Genomic DNA, 23,546 nt, shown 5'->3' with positions numbered 1-23,546 from the left:
GTGCCTGGGTCATGCAGTCGGTTAAAGGTCTGACTCTTGGTTTTGGCTCAGGTTGTGATCTCATGGTTGTTAGATCGAGCCCACTATTGGGCTCCATGCCTGGTGTGGAGTCTACTTGAGTTTCTTTCTCCCTCTCCCTTTGCCCCTCCCGCTCACACACTCTCTGTCTCTCAAATAAATTAAAAAATCTTAAAAAAAAAATTAAAGGATATCAGGATCCAGGTGCCATTTTATCTGTTAAATAGAAAGAGTTAAATTGCCAGAGGTATTTTGAAGAGGCCAGATGGGGAAATTTCATGTGTTCTATACACTAAATCTATATGTGTTCAATAATTTGTTGAGAAGAAAAAAGAAACAGGAAGGAGAGCAGAAGAAAGAGAAGGAATAAGAGAGAAAGGGGGGGAAGGAAAAGGGGGAAGGAAGAGGAAGAAAGCAAGAGAAGGGAAGGAAAGAAATAAAAGGGGAAGAGCAGAGGAGAGGGAAGAAAAATTGCTCAGTGTTGGGATTGTTATTACCTCTTCCTAGATGTATCATAAGTGGCATGCTAAATATTTTACATATAGTCCAGAAATATCTGTCCTGAAAAAAGGTGAATTTGACCAAAATATAGACTTAAAATACACATACTGACTTAAAATGCATAAAATGAATACATTTATAACAGTAATATGAAAATAATGATGATAATGATGATAAAGTTTTGGATTTTTTTTTAATCATCAGCTTTTTTATTAGTCTAATCTAACATTAAAAAAGCTAAAAGGCGGGCGCCTGGGTGGCTCAGTGGGTTAAGCCGCTGCCTTCGGCTCAGGTCATGATCTCAGGGTCCTGGGATCAAGCCCCGCATCGGGCTCTCTGCTCAGCAGGGAGCCTGCTTCCTCCTCTCTCTCTCTACCTGCCTCTCTGCCTGCTTGTGATCTCTCTCTGTCAAATAAATAAATAAAATCTTAAAAAAAAAAAAAAGGCTAAAAGTCTTTGATTAGAGTGACAGTTTTCCCTTAGTCAGTCCTATGATGCATTCTTGTTTAAAAAGTTTTTGGAAACCTCTAAATACTTGGAAGTCTTACAAACTACCAATTTCCAAACTAAATTTAGCTTGACAGGGAACCTGCTTCTAAGCAATTTATAGGGCTGAGTTCTCAATAAATCGTATACATGGTAGGCATTATAAAAACTGAAGGGAGTGGGCTTCTTTTCAAGTCTCACTGGTCTAGGGCTCTTGTGGAAACTTCTAATAGTGGATACTGAAACGGGATGAAAAATTTTCCAGTCCCCTTTGCTAACAAAAGGAATCTAGAAAGTCAAAAACAGTGTTTCAACTCTAATAGAAATGAATTCTGATATTAAACACTCTATGAACCACACACCATGTAGAAATCACAAAGGATACAAAAGTTAGTTTAAAAAAAAAAAAAGAGTTAATTAAATATAATTCTTTCCTTCAAGGGGTTCGGTACAATTCATTGAGAGCAGGTAAAAATTGAAGCACTTAAAATATAAGATGGTAAATATTAAAATAAAACATGAAAAAAGTAGCACAGTAGACTTATTTGGCTCAGCCCAACAAGAGTCATTGGTGGCATCAGTAAGAGGAGTCTCGGCATTAAACTAAGGTTAGGATAGACTGGGGTGTACACAAGGAGGACTGAATTGTAGAGGTGGAGGTAAGAACAGTGGGTATGATAAACTCGCTCAAGTTTGCCAGTCTAGAGAAAAGCAGTAATAAAACAATTACTAGAGAGGAATGCCTAGAATTGACTTCTTAAATAATGGAACATTTTTTAACCATCTAAATCAATGCAAAAAATAAATATTGAATGTCTGCTATTCATATAAGCACCGTCCTAGACACTGAGTCTTGGATAAAATGAAAAAATATCTGTCTTTACCTTTAAGAGGCTCAGAGTGTGTCAGACTAAAGAAATCATAAAGGGATGATTTGGCCTTAATTCATTTATATAAACATTGGTAGAAATAACTACCATATTTTCCATAACACTGTGGTTTGCAAAGAGCCTTTCAACTTCTTGACGGAAAGTGATTTGAAGAGTTAAGACAATGTTCTTAGCACTATAACAATCTACCTAATATCAGATTTTCCTGCTGTAGGTGGACAAATGGTAACTAAAGACAGCTTCTTTAGGGAGAGGGGATTTGAGCCAGACCAAGTGTTTTTATTGGACAGAAGAGAAGTGTGAAGTGAGTAAGAAAATCTGGTACAAATTCCAAATCCCAAAGAACAGAAAAAGGAGCATAAATAAGAAACGGGATCAAGAATCAGAAAGCCACAAAAAATGACATGATGAGTAAACTCATTATCTCAAGCTTATGGGCAAGATTTGTGTTAAGGGACAGGGACCAAGATGGGCCCAATTGTCCCTCAGTGCACACAGCTGTATCAAAAGACAGACACACAGACACATCAGCAACAAACATTGACACAAGCCAGATGGTCAGTATATAAATTCACAAGTGTGCTATGTAGTTATTGGTGTTCTAAGGAGCTTTAAAAAGAGTAGATTTGTCTAAAGCATTCCTTCTTGTTTTCTTCATTAGATCCCCTCAGCAGAGTGTGTTTGAGACCAAAAAATGTAACTGATTCTTTGAGCACCTACATTAATGCTAATTATATTCGGGTAAGTAAGTAAATAAAAATATCTTTCTGGTGAGCATGTTGACTTACTATTTGGAATTGTTGGGGGTTGTTTTCCCCTCAGAGTAGATTAATTTTGATTTAACTCGGTAACTAGCAAACTTTCTCGTTGTTTAGTCATAATCGATATTGGTAGTGGGTCCTTTACCTTGAGCCTTCCTTTCCTGTGTGTCTCTGGCTGCAGCTCTGGGTGCTGGGGGGGTTCTCTAGTGAGAACTACTGTGTGCCATGCTTGACTTGGGAGAACAGCCAGATGGATTGTGCTAGAATCAGTGAAGCTGTGAACGCTTGTGTTGTTTTTGGACCGTTTTGTTCTGATCTTGTTCTAAACTTTCAAGGCAAGGCATGAATTTCAAGTCCAATATTTTTGTCTCTTTACTCACACCAGGGTTACAGTGGCAAAGAGAAAGCATTCATCGCCACACAGGGCCCCATGATCAACACCGTGAATGACTTCTGGCAGATGGTTTGGCAGGAAGACAGTCCTGTGATTGTCATGATCACAAAACTCAAAGAAAAAAATGAGGTATGGCCTTTCCCCAAGTAGTGAACGTTATAAATTTTCTGTTGCTATGGAAGAGCTATTGTAAAAGGAAAATTGCCTTGTACTTAACTACATGTTGAAGAAGGAAATTTAAAGACATGTTCACTTCATGCTTCTGAGAATGGTCATTGTTGTCATTGTATGAATGGCAGCTTTCTATCAGAAGAATCAATACATGGGACGCCTGGGTGGCTCAGTGGGTTAAGCCGCTGCCTTCGGCTCAGGTCATGATCTCAGGGTCTTGGGATCGAGTCCCGCATCGGGCTCTCTGCTCAGCAGGGAGCCTGCTTCTCTCTCTCTGCCTGCCTCTCTGTCTACTTGTGATCTCTGTCTGTCAAATAAATAAATAAAATCATAAAAAAAAAAAGAAGAATCAATACACTTGACATACATTTATCTCACATATCCCACATATCTCTGTAAGAAAATGAGGAGCTCTGCATTATCACTCTGATTTATAAGCAGGGAAATTTTAAAAAATCACTCATTCATATCTCCAATAATTTTTGAGCACTTATTATGTGACAGATACCACTTTAGTTGTTGGTAATATATTAGTAAACAAAACACACAGAGATGTCTGCCATTGATAGATTTTAACTTTCTAATGGGGAAGACAGATTAAAAAACAATAAACATAATAAATTCATAAAACTGTAGCAATTAGAAAGAATAAATTGTATAGGAGGAACAAGGTAGGTAGGATAAGGAGATTGGGTGTGCTGAGCTGTAGGAGGGATGAGAAGGGAGGAATATGCTTTTGTATTATATAGGGTGGGAGGAATGAAACCCCCTAAGCAAGGGAGATTTGAAAGAAAGATTTGAAGTTACAAAAGCCAAGCAAGTTTTTCATTATCTTCATAATAAGAAATCCAAGGAGATAAATTTAGGTTCCGTTTCCATACTAACAGTCTTTCCTAAGGGTCTAGCTTACAAAACATTCATTCAGTCCTTTACATCATAAAAACAGAATTTTGTAATTCCCAAAGGGTGCTACGTACTGCTTACATTTTAGGACATCTTATTGGAATAATTTACAGTCTGATTTTAGTCAGCATTTGTGTTTGCTTCCTTATCAAAATTACTGTATCAGAGCCTCACGATGACAATAAGAGTTTAAGAAAACTGAGCTTTCCCTTATGCCTTTTTGGTGAGTTATAACCCTTAAGCATACTATAATCTTGCACTAATCAAGAAAATCCAGGCTCACAAGCAGCAATTTATAAGTTTTGTAAAGCTTATTGCCCTCTTTCATTTTTGCTACAATAGGTAAAGGATTTTTTCCCCTGAATCTATCCTAGAAAAAAGTGTATTTTGGGCCAGTAGATGAAGCTATATACTTAACTAACTATATAGCTTACTAAATAAATATATTTCTATGAATCTTATATGAAAACCTGAGGTGGCATAATAAAAATAGCCTCTAATATTCTCAGCTGTTTTACCCATATCAATATATCAACATATCAGGGCACTGATAATTCCTGCACAGTTGTTTAATATCCATGACACTTTGCCTTTATTTTACCTACTCAAAACCGACTGTTCAAGTTTAAAGTGTATTCTCTGTATATATACATTCCTGCATACAAACAGGCTAGGATAATCTGAAAAGCCTCCCATCACAAAACTAGTCATACTAGATAAAATTTAAAATAGCATAAAATATAAAATAGAATATGGTAACATTTCCTAGATCTGAGTAGACTGTATTACTCATTATTAAAATTAAAAATTCCTTTTTGCCCAGAGCTTCCATGATGTAAATATAATACTACAGTGGAAACTTTGATGTTTCTCAGATAAAATAGTAAAATAAAAATAGCGTGCCTAACAGAGCTTGGGGGGAAAAAAATCCCAGCAGTCAAAAACTGAATAAAAGGCATAAAGCCAGAGAATTATGGCTTACTTGGGCTTTAATGACAATACAAGAACTGGAGACAAAGCCTTGGGCTTGCAGGAGCCAGGAGCTGGAATGGAGACCTTCCACAGAGAGAGCTCCTGCAAAGGCTGTGCCTTCAGTAAAAAGGTGAACCACAAAAATAAACCTGCCTTCCAAAATAGGACTGTAACGGGAAATCAGTCCATCTAAATCTGGTCTTCTCGAGGGATAGATAAAAAGGGTCTCTCTGGTACTCACCATTCGAAAACCAGGAAACGCCAAGTCAAACAATTAATATAGAAAGTAATCCTGATTGATAACATTCTGTGGCACTTTACAGAAACAAAGGTAAAAGCTTTCTGGATACATACACTCTCAGGATTTACGTCAGAGAATTTCAACAGAAACAGCCAGCCAAACATAAGCTCACAAGTCAAAATTATGAGACAACACAAATAAATAAACAACATAAGGAAAAATCAGAAGCAACAACAAGTAGGTAAAGTAGACCTACAAGAAATGAAAATAATAGAAACTATAAATACATGCTTTTTTTATATAATTAAGCACACAAAATATAAGATTAAAAACTTGACAAGGGGGGGGCCTGGGTGGCTCAGTGGGTTAAGCCGCTGCCTTCGGCTCAGGTCATGATCTCGGAGTCCTGGGATCGAGTCCCGCATCGGGCTCTCTGCTCAGCAGGGAGCCTGCTTCCTCCTGTCTCTCTGCCTGCCTCTCTGCCTGCTTGTGATCTCTCTCTGTCAAATAAATAAATAAAATCTTTAAAAAAAAAAAAAAACTTGACAAGGGAACAAATTACTGTCAAAAAAGACTAGGAAGATGTAAAAACAAACCAAAGAGTCCTAGAAATAAATATTATAGAGATATTAAAATTTAAAAAGAACACCTCATTAGACAGGTGTGATAACAGGCCAGACACAACTGAGTAAAAATAATGACCGAAATGCAAATAGAGCTAAAGAAATTACCCAGAAGACTGAAATGACCAAAAATATGAAAGAAAGTTTAAGACCTAGAGGGCAGTATGTAAATGTCCAATGTATATAAAATTAATATTTTAGAAGAAAAACAAAGAGAATATAAGAAAAGAAGCAATATTTGAGGAAATAGTGGCCAGAGATTTTCCAGAAGGGATAAGAAACATGAGCTATCAAATTTGAGAATCACCATAAATTCTAGGCTAGTAAGTAAAAATAAATCTACAACTAGACACAACTAGGAAAATAAAAAACACTACAGAGATGATTTTAACAACAGAGTAACTAACAAATGGCTTCTCACTAGCAGCCATAGAAGCCAAAAAACAGAAGAACAGACCTAGCAAGGATGGGAGACAGTGATGACCCAGAACTCACACCACATTTAGCAACATTCTTTCGATCTGAGTAGCATGCCTTACTCATTAAATTAAAATTAAAAATTCCTTTCTGTCCAGACCCTCCATGATGTAAATATAACTCCATAGAGGAAACTTTGATGTTTTGTAGATCAAAATGATACTGAGAAGCTTGGCTCAAAAGAAATATGCAGTAAGCTTCACACGACCAGGAAAATGCTGTTTACCAAAAATGTGCCAACTTTCAATTGTGTTGAGCGTCATTGTTTGAAATAGACAAAAATCAATTCCTCCCCCAAAAATGAAGTTGGAGTTATCTTTAGAAATTCCCAGGCTTTATATTTTCATGAACCTTTCTACTTTCTAATAAATAAATGACTAATTGCCAAGCTCTTATTTAATAATCCCAGCATTCTCATATCACCGATAGGGTTTTTACTCTTTCTTATCATTCATGTGTTCACTGGTGTGGCACTTTTAATTTCCTTCAAGAACTTTTCCCCTGCATTCACAACGTGGCAAATGCTCAGGAGGCCTAGCTTTCAGCCTATCTTGACCTTCCATGCACCTTCCTCATGAAGCTCCATCATTACTAATTTTGACTGAAAGCGAGAGACTTACCGACTCTTCGTTCACATGGACATCAAGAGGCCATTGTAGGGTTATTAACTGACCTCACTGGGATGCTGTTGTGTCTCAGGGGATAGGGAAGCCCCGGGAGACGGAGAGACACAGACAATGGCCAGTCAGTGGAGCACTCAGAACTCACCCACGTAACGACTTAGTTCATGGTCTTAGAAAGGCATGGTTCATGGAACCCCAAAACAATGACAATAGGAACACCAAAGATCACTGATCACAGATCACCTTTAAGGAATGTAATAATAATGAAAAAGTTTGAAAAGATGTGAGAATTACGAAAATGGGACATGGAGACATGAAGCGAGCAAAAACTGTTGGAAAAATGGTGCTGATAAACTCCAGGAAGGAGAGGAGTCTCCGGGCAGGCTTGCCACAGACCTTCAATTTGTAGAAAATGCAGGATCTACAAAGCACATAAAGTGAAGCTCGATACAGGCTTGTACCAAGAATGAAAAAAACAACAAAAAACAAAACAAGTAAACCAAGTCTCAGAACCAGCTGTCTCTCTGTCCAGACAAGGTCAAGGAAGGTAATGTTGAAGGCCAGCCTGGCAGATGGACAACAGAGCCTGTGGACCAGATTTCAGCTTTCCTGGAGGACCAGAATTAGCTATTAGAATGTCTTAAAGAGGCAGCCTGGCCTAGCACTGCCTAGCAATGCTGGACAGCTAATCTCTCATTCCTGTCTCCTATGCTTGTACTGCCCAAGCAATTAAGGGTGACCCAAAATTCAGAGGCTCACATCTCTCAAGCAAAATTACTCACCTGTCCTTTCAGACGTGCTTATATTCCAAATATAACCATACCTTAATTTTTAATTTGTTAGGTTTTATTCAATTGTTGTAGCCTGCTTTACTTCTAACTATAGTTGGAAACCCTCTTATTTGGCACAATTAGCAAAAAAAAGTTAGTGGGAAAAAAATCACAAAAACAACAACAGGGCTCTAATGCTTTATTTTATCTTAAGACATGTGCATTTGTGCATTGCACACTACAATTTTTCATTTTTTTCTAGGACTCTGTTTGTTTGGTTTTGTTAGTGTTAGTCCAAGGCTAGAGTTCTAGATCATACAGCTTATGTAAATCATGCCCTTTATACATCAAATCAAAATTTATTTTAAATTTATAAAATTATACATAAATCAAAATTTCCCATCTCAGTTTCTTTATAATGAGAGAGAACACAGGGGCACCTGGGTGGCTCAGTGGGTTAGGCCGCTGCCTTCGGCTCAGGTCATGGTCTCGGGGTCCTGGGATCGAGCCCCGCATCGGGCTCTCTGCTCGGCGGGGAGCCTGCTTCCTCCTCTCTCTCTGCCTGCCTCTCTGCCTGCTTGTGATCTCTGTCTGTCAAATAAATAAATAAAATCTAAAAAAAAAAAAAAATGAGAGAGAACACAGAAAAGTTTGTAAAGGAATTATGTATGTAGAATCCTGCGTAGATTTTTAAAAATTGCTCTTTTATCATTGTCACCTGTACCTGATTTGACTACAGTTTTTTCTACTGAGTCCTTTTTTTCCCAGTGAAAAACTTATTTAACTTGTACAATTATTTCCTAGAACAATTCCCTTTTTCTCTGCACCTTCCTGTTTCATTAATTTATGTAGAATTAAATTACCGGGCTTCGCTAATGAGTTACAATTGCCATAAGAAGATTTGACTGTGAGTTCCCACTGGTGAACACGTACAGCTCGCAGATAGTAACAGAAGTACTGAGCTGGGTAGGAGAGTGGCCTGAGAATATTGTGTTGCGTGAGCACCAGCCTCCTACACACAGGGAAGGAAAGCCTCTGGTTAATGCCGCGGCAAAGTTGGGTTGGTTCAGAGACAATGGATATCAAAGATAGAAAGTTAAATTTTTAAAATGATATTGGCATTGAGAGTTTTAGTTCTGAAGGGAATTTTCCCAGAGGCCCCTACCAGAACACCTGAACTTCCGTTTCCTCTGCTGTCACATGATAAATAATAATAATAATAATAATGGTGTACCCGGTATACCTAATTCAAATGATTGTGGAAGGGATTAAGTGATATGTTGGTGAAGGTACTTGTAATAATAAATCACTGCACCTGCGTTGGTAATATTTAGTTGGAACACCAGGAATGAAAGTTACTATACTAACTGTAGGCAATCTGACCCATCCTATAGCTCTCACGTGCTAATGGAACCCAAATGAAACTGACCATCTTTTTATTTTAGAGCCTCTATGTGATGACATGTGTCTTTAGCTCAGAGAGCAAAATCTTTTTTATTTTAAACACAGAGAATTCAAAAAGAAAGTAACTTAAAAATAGATTTTTTTTTCCCCAGGCAACTAAACTACTGGCTGGATCTCCTTCCTCCCTGTACACAAATAGCCCCAATGTGGTGGAAGTGAGAGGGATGGTCAAACAAAAAAAAAAGAAAGATAAAAAAAATATAGGAGTTTGCATTGCTTTGCAATAATAAACCACTAATTATGAAGAATTGGTTGATGACCAGAATCTTTACAGCCAGGGTTCACTAATTACTTGTTTGTACAAGAGACACATGAGCCTCTGAAAACCTCTTTTTTCCTCCAAATTATGAATTTTTGGAATTAATAGATAATTTCGCTGGAAGGATCAGCCCAGTTAGCAAAGAATAGTGATAATTTGGGGTTATATTCTGCGAGATAGCATGCTTTTTTGAATTACCTACAATTAGTGGGGTTTCACAATATTATCTGTAAGAGAGCATTTTCCTTCCTTGCATTTTCTGCCTTTCAGATCATTGTTAGCGCTGCAATAAAGAACCTCTAAAAAGCTGTTCACAAAAATAATTCGAACGTGAACTTGTGCTCTTTAAACAACTGCATTTGCAGCTCTCCCCCACCTCACATTCAAAAGCACCCACACTTATCTGGTCTCTTTTTCTATGTGCTCCTAAAAGGGGGAAAAATGTATTCAGTGTGTAAAAATAAGCTATTGTATCTCGGAAAGGAGATGGGATGCTAATTAAGGGTTGTTTGAATGAACAAGTCACATTGCATTGTCTACTGGGAGCCGACTGCCAATTGCATTTTTGGTAAAGAGTCAAGAAAAACATTCAAGAGGGCCCCGGCAAGCTTGAGAGAACCGAGCCGCGCTTCCATTTATCAAGTAGGTGCACAAGCCTGTTCGAGTATTGTTAAGAGTCAGGGTGGCAGGCTTTGAGCTCCTGCCTTGTAGCTTTTTCCTACCGGTTTCAAGAGCCACCTTCCCAAAGAGGGGCCTGCTGCTCCGGGGCTCATCGGGACAATGGGGCACGTATGCCAGACTGCTGGACCGCTGAATGCCTCTTTCTTTGTTCAATACCTTTTTCAAGATTCTTTGTCACTCTTCTTGGATTCATCCAGGAGGCGTGGGTTTTAAGATACACAATAGCTCGGGTCTCACAGCGAAATAATTGATGCTTCATTGAAAGAAACCAGGCAAATTGGTTAGTATGATTCTCTTTAACAAACCTGGGAAATTTGAGACACTTGGCACTAGTAAATGAGGAGAGAAATAAATTGCTTTATTTGTAAAAGGTTTTTTTTCTTAATGTTAATGTTATGTCAACCAGAGTTATGCCTTCAGCCTGATTGCCTGCCGGTCTTGGGTGTGGGGTGGCATGTAAATAGAGGTGAAAATGATTTACTTTGTTTGGAAAAGGACCAGGAACTCAGAGGATGCAAATGTGTTTTTATTGTAATGGATGAAAGAAACAGGGATTCCATCCTGGCTCTAGAATGTAGGGGGGCTAGTACTTAGCATGATAGACTCCCCGAGGTATGTTTCTGATACTTTACATGTCTTTTCCATCAGTTCTGTACGTATGTGATTCTTTCTTTTGCTGCTCTTTTGAATCTGTAAGTTCTGAATTTTTTCCAAGTGTGATCCTATGCCTTTGACCTTGGATGTCAAAAAACAAGTGTCCTAAGGATTAAAAGGTCCTGACCAAAAGACATTCTCTAAATGTGAAGGAATTTCTCTATAAATGTGCATGTGTGTTTGCAAGAAAATGATAAGTTCTATTTAAACAAAAGTTAACGTTGCTTCTCTGGGCACTTGAAATAAAACATCAACTTTCACACTTCCCTTTCTTAATCATTGAGATATGTAGTCAGAATTCATAGGGTTTTTTTGTAGCTGTTTAAAAGGCAAAATAATACATATTATGAGCCTGTATGTATGCTTGAATCTCATTTTATATTTTTCTTTTAATAATGTAGCTTGGATATAATAATTATACAATATTTAATGTATGATCTAATGTATAATGAAGTAATGATTGAATCATTTAGATCAAAAACCTAAAATTGGAACAAGGAGAAGAACAATGTGTTTTATTTTTTTTTTTAAGATTTTATTTATTTATTTGACAGAGAGATCACAAGTAGGCAGAGAGGCAGGCAGAGAGAGAGGAGGAAGCAGACTCCCTGCCGAGCAGAGAGCCCGATGCGGGGCTCCATCCCAGGACTCTGAGATCATGACCTGAGCCGAAGGCAGCGGCTTAACCCACTGAGCCACCCAGGCGCCCCAGAACAATGTGTTTTAAATGCTTACTGTATGTCTGGCTTTGTCCTGAGTGCTTTTTATGTAGTAAGTGATGAGTTAACTGAGGCCACAGAGATTAAGTGTCTTTCTTACAGATTCTCAGCTAATCATAAGTGGCAAAACCAGAATTTGGACCTATGTTCTATAGCTTCAAAGCCTGCACTTTAACTACCAGTTAATAATGCTACAGTTGCAATATAATTGTTATTATTCTTGCTAAATCCTTCAAAGAGGATCTACTATAAAAAATTTTTTTTAATAATTTTGTTATACATTTATTTTAATCGACTCTATCGGTGAAAAGATCATCAGTCCTGAAAAATGTAATACCATAGGTGTGTTAATGGTCATTACATCCTCTTTACCTACTAGGGAACCTTCGTTCTGTGGCATCTAACACATTACAGATTTATTAGATGTTTCAACTGGACGGAGCAGGGAAATGTGACTTGGCCCAATCATTGTGAAAAAAATTTCTCTTATTCCATTACATGATAAAGTCTAATATTTGGATATTTTAATTTCTTAATTCTTAATTCTCACTTTAGTTCCTCATTTCAGGTTTTTCTTTTCTTTTCTTTTTCTTTTTCTTTTAATTTAATTTAATTTTTTTCAATGTTCCAAAATTCATTGTTTATGCACCACACCCAGTGCTCCATGCAATACGGGCCCTCCATAATACCCACCACCAGGCTCACCCAACCTCCCACTCCCTCTCCCCTCCAAAATCCTCAGTTTGTTTCTCAGAGATCCTTTCATGGTTCTTCTCCCCCTCCAATTTCCCCCAACTCACTTCTCCTCTCCATCTCCCAGTGTCCTCTGTGTTATTCCTTATGCTCCACAAGTAAGTGAAACCATATGAAAATTGACTCTCTCTGCTTGACTTATTTCACTCAGCATAATCTCTTCCAGTCCCGTCCAAGTTGGGTATTCATCCTTTCTGATGGAGGCATAATACTCCATACTATATATGGACCACATCTTCTTTATCCATTCATCTGTTGAAGGGCATCTTGGTTCTTTCCACAGTTTGGCGACTGTGGCCATTGCTGCTATAAACATTGGAGTACAGATGGCCCTTCTTTTCACCACATCTGTATCTTTGGGGTAAAAACCCAGTAGTGCAATTGCAGGGTCATAGGGTAGCTCTGTTTTTAATTTCTTAAGGAGTCCCCACACTTTTCCAAAGTGGCTGCACCAACTTGCATTCCCACCAACAGTGTAAGAGGGTTCCCCTTTCTCCACATCTTCTCCAACACATGTTGTTTACTGTCTTGTTAATTTTGGCCATTCTGACTGGTGTAAGGTGGTATCTCAATGTGGTTTTGATTTTAATCTCCCTGATGGCCAATGATGATGAACATTTTTTCATGTGTCTGTTAGCCATTTGTATGTCTTCTTTGGAGAAGTGTCTGTTCATCTTCTGCCCATTTTTTGACGTGATTATCTGTTTTGTGTGTGTTGCATTTGAGGAGTTCTTTGTAGATCTTGGATATCAGCCCCTTGTCTGTAGTGTCATTTGCAAATATCTTCTCCCATTCCATGGGTTTCCTTTGTTTTGTTGACTGTTTCCTTTGCTATGCAGAAGCTTTTGATCTTAACGGAGTCCCAAAAGTTCATTTTGTTTCCTTTGCCTTTGGAGATATATCTTGAAAGAAGTTGCAGTAGACAATGTCAAAGAGGATACTGCTTATGTTCTCCTCTAGGATTTTGATGGATTTCTGTCTCACATTGCGGTCTTTTATCCATTTCGAGTTTATCTTTGTGTGTGGCATAAGAGAATGGTTGAGTTTCATTCTTCTACATATAGCTGTCCAATTTTCCCAGCACCATTTATTGAAGAGACTGTCTTTTTTCCACTGAATATTTTTTCCTGTTTTGTCGAAGATTATTCATTTCAGATTTTGGGAAGTTTTCCCCCCGTTTTGTATGGGGTTAGTAGCAATAGTGTTTGACAGGCACATGTAAAAATTGATACTTCATTTTTAAAATGTTATTGAGATATAATTTACATACTATAAAAGTCAATTGTTTAATATGTATAATTCAGTGTTTTTTAGTACATATCTAGCCTTGTAAAATCAATACTTTATATTTTTAGAATTAATTAAATAAAAACTATTGAGGTACGTCAATGAAAAGTACTCAAAGGCCAGTGAAATCATTACTATCTGCTGTGTTCTTTTTTTCTCCTCTTCCAGAAATGTGTGCTTTACTGGCCAGAAAAGAGAGGAATATATGGGAAAGTTGAGGTTCTGGTCATCAATGTAAATGAATGTGACAACTACACTGTTCGAAACCTTGTCTTAAAGGTAAGATTATGTAGCTGTCGCTATCTACAAAGTGGATCATATGACAGGATTACATTTCTCCTCTGAAATTATTTATCTTAAGAAGTACTACAGATTCAATTTAAAAAAGTAATGTCAAGATCAAAGAGAAATGATAATCATCCCCTCATGTATTTCTTTGTCGTCAGCTACTCTCAGTATGTGGAATAATTAATTTAATACAAGCAGGCATTAAGGAAATTCACTAAGTAGAATGTTGTGATCTTCTAATTTCTATAAGCAAAACATTCCTGATTTAACCTTTGAAATGCCTTTAACTAAAGGTTTATACTGGAGATTTTACCACAATTGGGGGGGTGGGTGTTGTTTTTGGTTGTTGTTATTGTTGTTGTTTAACGTGCCTTTGGTTTAAGCAGCTTTTAGTAAGGCCTAGAAACCATGAAAGAGAAAATCTGTGTTTGTGGGTGGCTGTGGGAGGCAAGATAAGCCTGAAGTGTTGATGAGATCTTCCCAAACGTGGAGTTACAGTAATTTATGGGGACTTTCCCCAGACCACATTACATCATACAAAAGTTATCTTATTGAAATCACGGGCAGCAGATTCGAGGAACATTGCCATGGTCTTATTTTTGCTTCTAGAGAACAATCATCTCAAAGATCTCAACCCCGTCTAGAGCCTCACTGCTGGAATAGAAGCATCACAGAGAGGAGAGGCAGAGCTTCACTGAGGGTTTTAGAGGGCAATTCGAGATAGGAAGGCACCCTTTTCAATACATACCCTCGAGTGCCTACTCCGTGCCGGGACCCCCACACTGGGCACCGGGTTACTTGGTGACGTTCATGGACCCTCCCTCAAAGCTTATCTCATTTAGTGACCCCTTCCTTATAGCTCCTTTATTCCTGGGACTCCTCACGGCTGCTATAAACTGCAATTTGGGATGAATGTAGAAAGTCAAGTGTAGGGGCCAAGTATAAAATCAAGTGTTCCTAGGTGGGTTCATAGGTTTATCATCGCTTGTCAAGAATGTTCAAAGAGCAGGAAGCACACCGTATTCCAATTCCCTCTTGGCTTCCTTTGCGACGGCCGTTCTGTTTATTACAATAAATCACAAACGTGTAGATATTATAGGTTTCACATGTCTTGTCAGTTGTAAATATCCATTTCTCATTGAATAGAGGCAAGATCTCATCGTATGTAAAGTCATGTTTTCTCAAGGTAGAAAAGGGCACTTCAGCAATCTCCTAGATGTCTTTTTTCCATCCAGAAGTAAGTTGCCAGCAAGCTGGGAGTGATAGAAGGCACTCAGTATTGTGGTTTGGATGACTTTTAGTTCCACAAGTAAATGAGGCATTTGGTGGCTCTTGCTATTTTCAGCAAGGAAGTCACACCCAGCATGTGAAGCATTACTGGTACACCTCATGGCCTGATCACAAGACTCCAGACAGTGCTCAACCTCTTCTACAGCTCATGCTGGATGTCGAAGAAGACAGACTTGCTTCCACGGGCCGGGGGCCTGTGGTCGTCCACTGCAGGTAAGGGATGAGCTGTCCTTCCTGCCGAAGCAACAGTCCATCCTCCGTAAAGCCATCGAACGGGTGGAGGCTGGGTGGTGCTTCCTGGTTGTGACTCTGTTGGTAAATTCAATATTTACTGAAATTGGCTCACTTCTTCATATTTGATTTTTGATTGAGATGCTACATTGTAGAAATGAAGTCCAGTAGTATCAGGTCATTTCAGCAAACAACGATAACACAGTAGAGAAAACAGCACTTTTACATCAATGGCTCAGGGAACAGGAGACTTTTTTCAGCCCTCGACCTTGAAACATACCTCGATTTGTTTAGTCTCCTCAGGCTCTTTGATGGGAGGAATGGCACGTTTTTAAAAAATTGTCAATGGCTTTTTTATTGAACAATACTTGAATGGTATCTTGAGATGGTATCTTGAGAACACGTATTATTATATCAAACATGGTAAAAACCAGTCAGCTACTTTGAAAGTGATTTCATTTAAAAAAAAAAAAAGGTGAAAATAAATTTATGAAGGGGGAAGTGGGTAAGTGATAGTTCACCAAAAGGAGAACAAAGTGTAGTTACCAGAACATGGGGTATTGGAGGTTAGGCAGATAAAAGCCACAGATGTCCGAGGTCAGTCCCTTCCTTAACATCTAGCTTAAAACTCTCCTCTCATAACCAATACCTCCTTCCCCTTTTCCTTTTAGTGTGCCCAAACGAAAGCAAATCACTTTAAAGTAATTTACATAACCAGTCATTTATTTACTCTTTGTACTTTGTCAAAGTAATTTATGTTGCTTTGTTTAAACTCATAAGCCTTGCAAGATAGCTTTTGATGATATTTGTAACAAATAAAATATAATTAACATTGTAACTTTAGCCTCCTCTTCCTTGAACCTTTGTGGTTTAATTAAGAATAAAATTCACTGTATATCTTTATATCCAAAGGAGTCATTATCCAGTTTCTAGCATTAGGCCTTATCCTAAACTTTGCCTGGGGGTGAGGAAAGACAGCCTAATGGGTCATGTTTTAGGGCTGGAACTGTCCTCCACCCAAAATCATAAAACACTCAGGATATCTAAAATGAACGAGCTGTTTCCCCTCTAAAACCAGTTCCCCTGCTGATGACTATTTCTAAGAATAAGAGCAGCTTTTTTCCAAGCACTCAACGTCTAATGTTGACAGTTATCTTTGGCCCTTCTCTCAACTCCAGCCTCAGTATCTAATCAGTCACCAGATTGGCTTTCCCTTCAAAGCTTCTCCCATAATCATCACTTCCTGTCCAACCACCCAAGTTCAGGCCCTAATGACCTCATCCATGTATTTAAGAAGTAGTCGGCTAATTGCACAAACACACCCCACTTCCCCGTGCCCCACCCCCAGCGCAGGCTACCCCATCCACTTCTCTTGCCTGATGTTCCCCAAATCCTCCTTCATCATTTGGAATTCCTCCTCAGCACTTCTCGATGGCACCCCATTGCCTAGAGCAAAAGATCTTAACCCTGGGCCTATGGATAACTACAGGGGTCATTGAAGTCCTAAGTTTTATCAAATTCTCAACAACAACAGCAAAAAGAAAAGCACAACTGTCTTAGAGGACGAAGTCCAAACCTCTTAGCTTTCCCTATAAGATCCTTTCAGGCCCCAGTGTGCTTGCCCAGTCTTGTTTCCCACCATTTCTCTAAGGTAACTTTCTCTTCAGGCCAGGCCAGTCTAGTCACTGCTGCACATCACATATCCTGCTCTACAGCAATTCTTTCTTTACACCGTTCTCATACATGCAATATTCCCTCTCATTCACGATGACCAAAATGCCTGTCATTTAGGGTACAGTTCAAATCCTATCTCTTTAGTGAAACAAACTCTTTATAGACTCTTCAACTAAAAGGGACCCTTTCCATCTCTGAATTCCTCTGCACTCCCATTCAGTAAGAAACAAGTGCAGAGGGACACCTGGGTGGCTCAGATGGTTAAGCATCTGCCTTCGGCTCAGGTCCTGAACTCCAGGTCCCTGGATCGAGCCTCCCATCAGCTCGTGCTCGGTGAGGTGGAGAGTCTGCTTTTCTCTCTACCTCTTCCCCTGTTTGTGCTCTCTCTCTGTCTCTCAAATGAATACATAAAATCTTAAAAAAAAAAAAAAAAGAAAAGAAAAGAAAAAGAAAGAAAGAAAAGAAACAAGTGCCAGATAGAAGAAACAAATGCTATTTGAGTGCCGAGAAGGAAACTATTAATTCAAATCATGAGGACTGAAGAAAGCTTCTAAGAGTTGGAATAATGTCGAGCAGGATCTTAAAAAATGACCAATGTTTGTGGTTTTAAAGGCTGGTAATGAGAGAGTTTCTGACGGAAGGAATATCATTAACACAGAAAGGAAAGTTGGAAAATAAAAGCCATTTTTTGCAGTGATTCATGTAGATGACAAAAATGGCACAAAGGATACAAGGAGGACAGTAGAAAGACCAAAAGCTTGAAAGTTAGTCCCATTCATATTACGCAAGGTCACGGACACCATAGAGGAGAGCTCAGACACTACCCATAACTACTGGGAGGCATCTACAGTCTTCGAGTAGAGAGTAATATGATCAGATCCCTATTTTAGAAAGATGACCCTAGCAGCTGTGTATATCGTGAATTAGTCCAGGAAGAGACTCAAGACTTGGCAACCATAATGAGATCACTGCTAATCATAAAGTAAGGAGATGTCGAAAACGTGAGCACAGTTTATAGAAAAGAAAGCATGGATCCCAGAAGCTTCAGTAGAGGTGGAAAATACAAGAATTGGTAACAGATTGGATGTGGGAGGTGAAAGGGGGGAGATGTTGGAGATGGCTCCAAGATTCCTAGGCTGGAAAACTTGTGGCTAACTGGTAATGCCATTGAGGGAAAAGATAATTAATTCTGTTTCAGATACACTGAATTTAGATACATTGAACTGAAGCCAGTGCAAAATAGTAACATCAAGAGTTCCAGCTAAGAGATAGAATGCTAATCTAGAGTTTAGAAGAAACTTAGGGAATTTAGATGGAAATTTGAGAGAAATTTGCATATAGGCTATTAGTAGTTGAAATTGCTAAGGGGTGGGAGGAGAGGGAGAGGGAGGAGGGATGGGGAGGGAGAGTTAAAGGGCTTGTTAGGGTGATGACTTACCATCTAGGGCAGATGAATGAGCAAACCCCTCCAGGACTCCTGGATGGATAGGATAGCGTTTCTATTCAACTATCACCTGGATATAAATGACTCAGAAGCTTGTGCCTCTGGCCACATCCTTCTCCCAAACCCAGCTGAATCTTCAGTCCCTCAGTGGAATCTTCAACATCGGTATATCCAAAAACAACCTGCCCCGCACCCAAATCAGCCCTTCTTCTAGAATTTTCCCTCTGTCTCATAGGCAGTACCTTTCTTCCCGTCCCCCAGATTCACATTTGTGATGTGTCTAAGTCTATCTCCTCCTTTCTAGTGCCTATACCTTCCCTAAATTCAGGTCTGCATTATTCTTTGTGGAATAATTACAGTGGCTTTTTCTCTTTTCTCCCTCCACCCAACTCTCCTTGCAGCAAGTAACTCAATGACTGATCGAAGTTTAAGCGCTGCTCTGGGCCAGGTGTGTCATCTGGGCCTGAGAGCTTTTGTCATTGTTGCTAAGCCTGGCTTGCTGTTTCGGAATTAGATGTACCCTTTTGAAAGACTATCTTTTCTCTTGGGAAGGCATGGGGGGAGGTGGGTGAGATAAACGATGGGGGTTAAGGAGTACGCTGGTCTCGAGGAGCACTGGGTGTTGTATGGAATTGTCCAATCTCTATCTTGTGCCCCGGAGATGAATATCATACTGGAATTAAAATTTTCAAAAACCCAATGAATTTTGGAACACTGAAAAGAAATTTTAAAAATAAATAAAAATTTTAAAAATTTTTCAAAAACCTAAATAAATAAAATAATATATTCTATGTTTTCTACTTTTCCTCCACCTTTTTATTCTTTGTCTTTTCTTTCCAGTGCAGGGATAGGTAGAACGGGGTGTTTTATTGCTACATCCATTGGCTGTCGACAGTTGAAAGAAGAAGGAGTTGTCGATGCGCTAAGCATCGTCTGCCAGCTTCGTGTGGACAGGTGAGTGTCTGCAGGACTGGGGCCAGAGATGTCACATCAGAGCGCCATGATCCGATCAGCCTGACTTCATAACCCTCGCAGGCTCCAAAGTCTTAAATCTCTAGAGAGATCTGTGTAAAATGCTGAGGTATATCTTACATTCAAAAGCCATTAAAGAAAGTGTTATTTGCAACACCAACCATCAAAAATGCAAAACCAGGAGCACCTGGGTGGCTCAGTCTGTTAAGCATCAGCCTTCAGCTCAGGTCATGGTCTCAGGGTCGTGGGATCGAGCCCCGCATCAGGCTCCCTGCTCGGCAAGGAGGATGCTTCTCCCTCCCGCTCTGCCCTCCCCCAACTCCACTCATGTACACATGCTCTCTCTCTCAAGTAAATAAATAAAATCTTTAAAAAAAAAAGAGTACAAAACCAAAAGCTTATGTTTAATCCCTCCTCATCTCTAATACAGGTTATTTATGGTGATACTGTTCCTTCTTTGTCTTACACCCTCTTCCTTCTTATTTACTCTGCATTTTTGTATGACTTCACTGAATCATTTACTTTAGGATCTTAAGTGTATAAAATGAGGCATATGTCACACTAACAAGAGTCATCTTTTTTTTTTAAATCTACTTCTTTTAATTGGGAAAGATGCACATAAAAAAATTTACTATCTTAACCATTGTTAACAGTACAGTTTAGTTTAGTGGTGTTAAGTATTTTCACGTGTTGCGCGGCCAGTCTCCAGAGCTCCTTTCATCTGGCAAAACTCTGTTTCTTTAAACAACTTCCTATTCCCTCCGGCCCCCGGGACCCTGGGATTTTCCTTCACATAATATCCTCAAGATTCGTCCATGTGGTGGCATGTGTCAGACTGTCCTTACTTTTTAAGGCTGAATAATATTCCATTTGTTTATAGATCATATTTTTTTAATCCCTTCATCCATCAATAGATAACTTGGTTGCTTCCACCTTTTGGCTATGGTGGATAATCCCATCATGCATGTGGGCATACAAATAGCGGTCGAGATCCTTTTAGATACATTCCCAGAAACGAGATTGCTGGATCATATAGGAATTCTCTCTAATTTTTTGAGGAACTGCCATGCTGCCTTCCACAGTAGGGCACAAGGGTTCCAAGTCCTCTATACCTTTGCCAACACTTGTTATTTCATGTTTGTTGTTGTTGTTTAATGGTAGCCATCCTAATGGGTGTGAGATGGAAGAGTTGTTTTCATACAGAGATGGTTCAATCATCTTTGTGATGTTCTGTGTTTATCTGTGCTGAAAACAAAGCAAACCAGAAACTTCTCGTCTTCCCTTCTCCACAACTAAGCCTCTCAGTTGAGTCAGTGGTATAGAAAGTAAACAGATGCTCTTTGAAAACGGCACAAGAAAAGATGCTGCATCCTCATTACTGGGCAGCCAGCCTCTCTGCTCTGGAATTCAGGAGTTTTTTGGAAAGGCTGGAATAGTGGGTTCTCTTCTTTCATTCATGCAGCAAATGGTTATTAATTGCCTCCTATGCCTAAAGCATTGTTCCGGACGCTACAAGTATAGCACTGAACAAGATGAGTGAGTCTTGGCTCTCCCAGGGTTTACATGCTTATGCAGAGAGAGAGACAGACAGATAATAAAAAAGGAAAGAAGAAAGCAGGATAATTTCAGACACAGATAAATGCTATGGAGTGAGAAAACAAGGAGGCCATGGGAGCTGAGTCTTTTGGACTTCAGCCCTGGAGCCCAAAGATTCTAAAAAGTGTAGATGGTTACCCTTAAAGATTCATCCAACAAATATTCATTGAGCACCTACTATGTGCTACATCTTGGGATTTCAATAGAAGAGACACAGGATTGGTCTAAAAATTCAGTTCATCTCTATTCTTTCATATATGCCACTTAGAACAGGATCTGTCACATAGTAAAGCTTCAGTTAATGTACCGTGTTTTTATTGTCTTCATTGTTACTAAAATTACCAAACATTTTCTCCTATCTCTAAAAATTAAACTTTCAAATCCCTCTGTCCAGATGAGGTCTTCCTTTCCCTGGCCCTGCTGTCTTTTCTCTTCTTCAGGAATGGCTTCTAAGTCTTTGTCGGTGTATCTTCTGTCTCTTTTTCTCTCAGTTTTGACTGGCTTCTCAGCAGCTGTTCATTGCCATAGTTACCCCAGTGGCCTCTGGGAACACAGAGCCTGGGTGAGCCTCATGGCAGCTTCCCTTTCCTGGTTGTGTGGACTTCAGCAAGTTCTAAGACACCCCCATGTCCAGGCTTTCTTGGCTGGAAGATGGAAGTCATACTTGTATCTATTTGCTATTGTTGTAAGGAGGAAGAGATAATCTATAAATTCCTGGCACACAGTAAACATGTGGTCAAGTTTACCCACTGGTTTTTTTCGATATATGTAGCAAGAAACCTAAACATGCGTCTATAAACTGGAAGCAATACGTATTCTTACATGTACATCTTGGGGCTATGGCAGTAGAGAGATGAAATTACCTCCAGGACGTACTTAGTAGAATGCTTAGCCCGTGTTTCTAATACTCTCTCTACCCCTCCCACTTCTCCCCTTTCCATACGCCACATGTAACTGCTTCCAAAAATATTTTCTTTCTGTACATAAGATCACCTCCAGTGATCTCTTCTCCTTCTCCTGCAATTACTGTCCTAGTGTCCTTCCATCCAGAACTGTCTTTCTGTCCTGCTGGAATAGAGTCTGGACTTTCACTCCAGATGTGGGGCCTCCCTTCATCCGAAGTGGGACTTGCATCGGAGGGTAAAGGACCGCACCGAGTCAGCCTGGACCTGCTCCCACAGTGACCTCAATCTCCTCTTCTTTGTGCTTCCATACACAAGCCTCCTGCACAGGACCCCAAACTCCTCAGGGACTTTGGTCCATACCCCTGCGCCCTCTCTCTTATAGCTAGTGCTGAAACTCCACGAGCACCAGGCCCCTCCGTGGTCTAGGCTCACCCCGAACCTGGATGACCAACAACATTCCTGACCCTATTTGGAGCAACACCTAGGGAAAAAATGGGTTTGGTTTGCTCTTTTTTTTTTTTTTTTTGGCTTTTTAATTCTTCAATCTTGCCTGTTCACCCTCCCCGCATCTCCCACATCCCCCACCTGCTCTTACAGCCTGACGTCCCCCTTGGCTTCCCCTTCCCAGCCACATTCCCCTGTCAGGTCTGCCAGATTGTCCTCTAGCTCTGAATGGAATCACAAATACATTTTTTAAACCATATCACAATGCCTCCTCTATCGGCTCCTTCCTTCCTAAAGCAAACGGTCAGATATTTTAGCCTTGGCCTTCCATCACCACCAAGGTCTCCCCACAAGGCTTGTCTTTTTATTCCCGATAGGATCTCCAAAACATATCAAAACCTCTCTGCTGATCTGACGGCTCCCTACCCCCCTGGATTTGAATTACTGCCAAGACGTGTCTGGAAATCATTTTCACTGAGTCATTAATCAACATCTCTTCTACATACATTCTTTCTGAGCAGCTGCTTCTGTTGTTTATGAAGTGGATCCTCTCTTTAAAGCCTTCCTTGAAACGGCTTTCCTTTGCCTGCCTGCCTGCCTTCACGGGATCAACACAGATTTTTTTTTTTTTTTTTTTTTTGGTCTCTTCCTTCTGCTATGCACTCCCCCTAGTTATTATGAAAAGCAAGACAGAAACACTTCCTCCTTTCCTTCACCTCATCCAACTTCTTTTCCCCCAGGCTTCTTGCCTCTTGCTTCAGTTTCTAATTTTTTTTTTCCTGTCATATTTCACCGTGAAAATTCCAATTTGTAGGTGATTGCTGCCTTTGACCACATCCTCAACTCATGCCAGTAAAAGAAAACAGGCCCCAGAAAATCTGATCGCCCACCTCTCTGCTCTTGTAACTTATTCATTCTTCATTAGTTCTTCAGACCTTGTCCCCAGCCCTAGTCCCTGTGGTCACCCTCACCTTCAGTCCTGGATCTGTCTTCGGACATTCCAGAATGCAGTATTGACACTTGGAAGTTGATTTCATAATCATGGCCTCCCTGCA

The 23,546-nt window shown here is 39.6% G+C and overlaps 1 protein-coding gene across 4 annotated transcripts in view; it reads left to right on the top strand.

Annotated features, from left to right (window-relative positions):
• PTPRR (protein tyrosine phosphatase receptor type R) overlaps positions 1 to 23,546 on the top strand; it is a 240,569-nt gene that overhangs the window by 203,956 nt on the left and 13,067 nt on the right. For all 4 annotated transcript variants that reach the window (XM_047742546.1, XM_047742548.1, XM_047742549.1 and 1 more), the window contains 5 exons: positions 2,557 to 2,636; positions 3,042 to 3,179; positions 13,816 to 13,926; positions 15,281 to 15,438; positions 19,415 to 19,528. In XM_047742546.1, coding sequence (XP_047598502.1) covers positions 2,557 to 2,636; positions 3,042 to 3,179; positions 13,816 to 13,926; positions 15,281 to 15,438; positions 19,415 to 19,528 — 601 coding nt within the window. The remainder of the gene's footprint in view (positions 1 to 2,556; positions 2,637 to 3,041; positions 3,180 to 13,815; positions 13,927 to 15,280; positions 15,439 to 19,414; positions 19,529 to 23,546) is intronic.

The sequence above is a fragment of the Lutra lutra genome, chromosome 8 (assembly GCF_902655055.1).
Source record: "Lutra lutra chromosome 8, mLutLut1.2, whole genome shotgun sequence".
NCBI classification, from domain to species: domain Eukaryota; kingdom Metazoa; phylum Chordata; class Mammalia; order Carnivora; family Mustelidae; genus Lutra; species Lutra lutra.
This window is presented reverse-complemented; position numbering and strand designations above follow the sequence as displayed.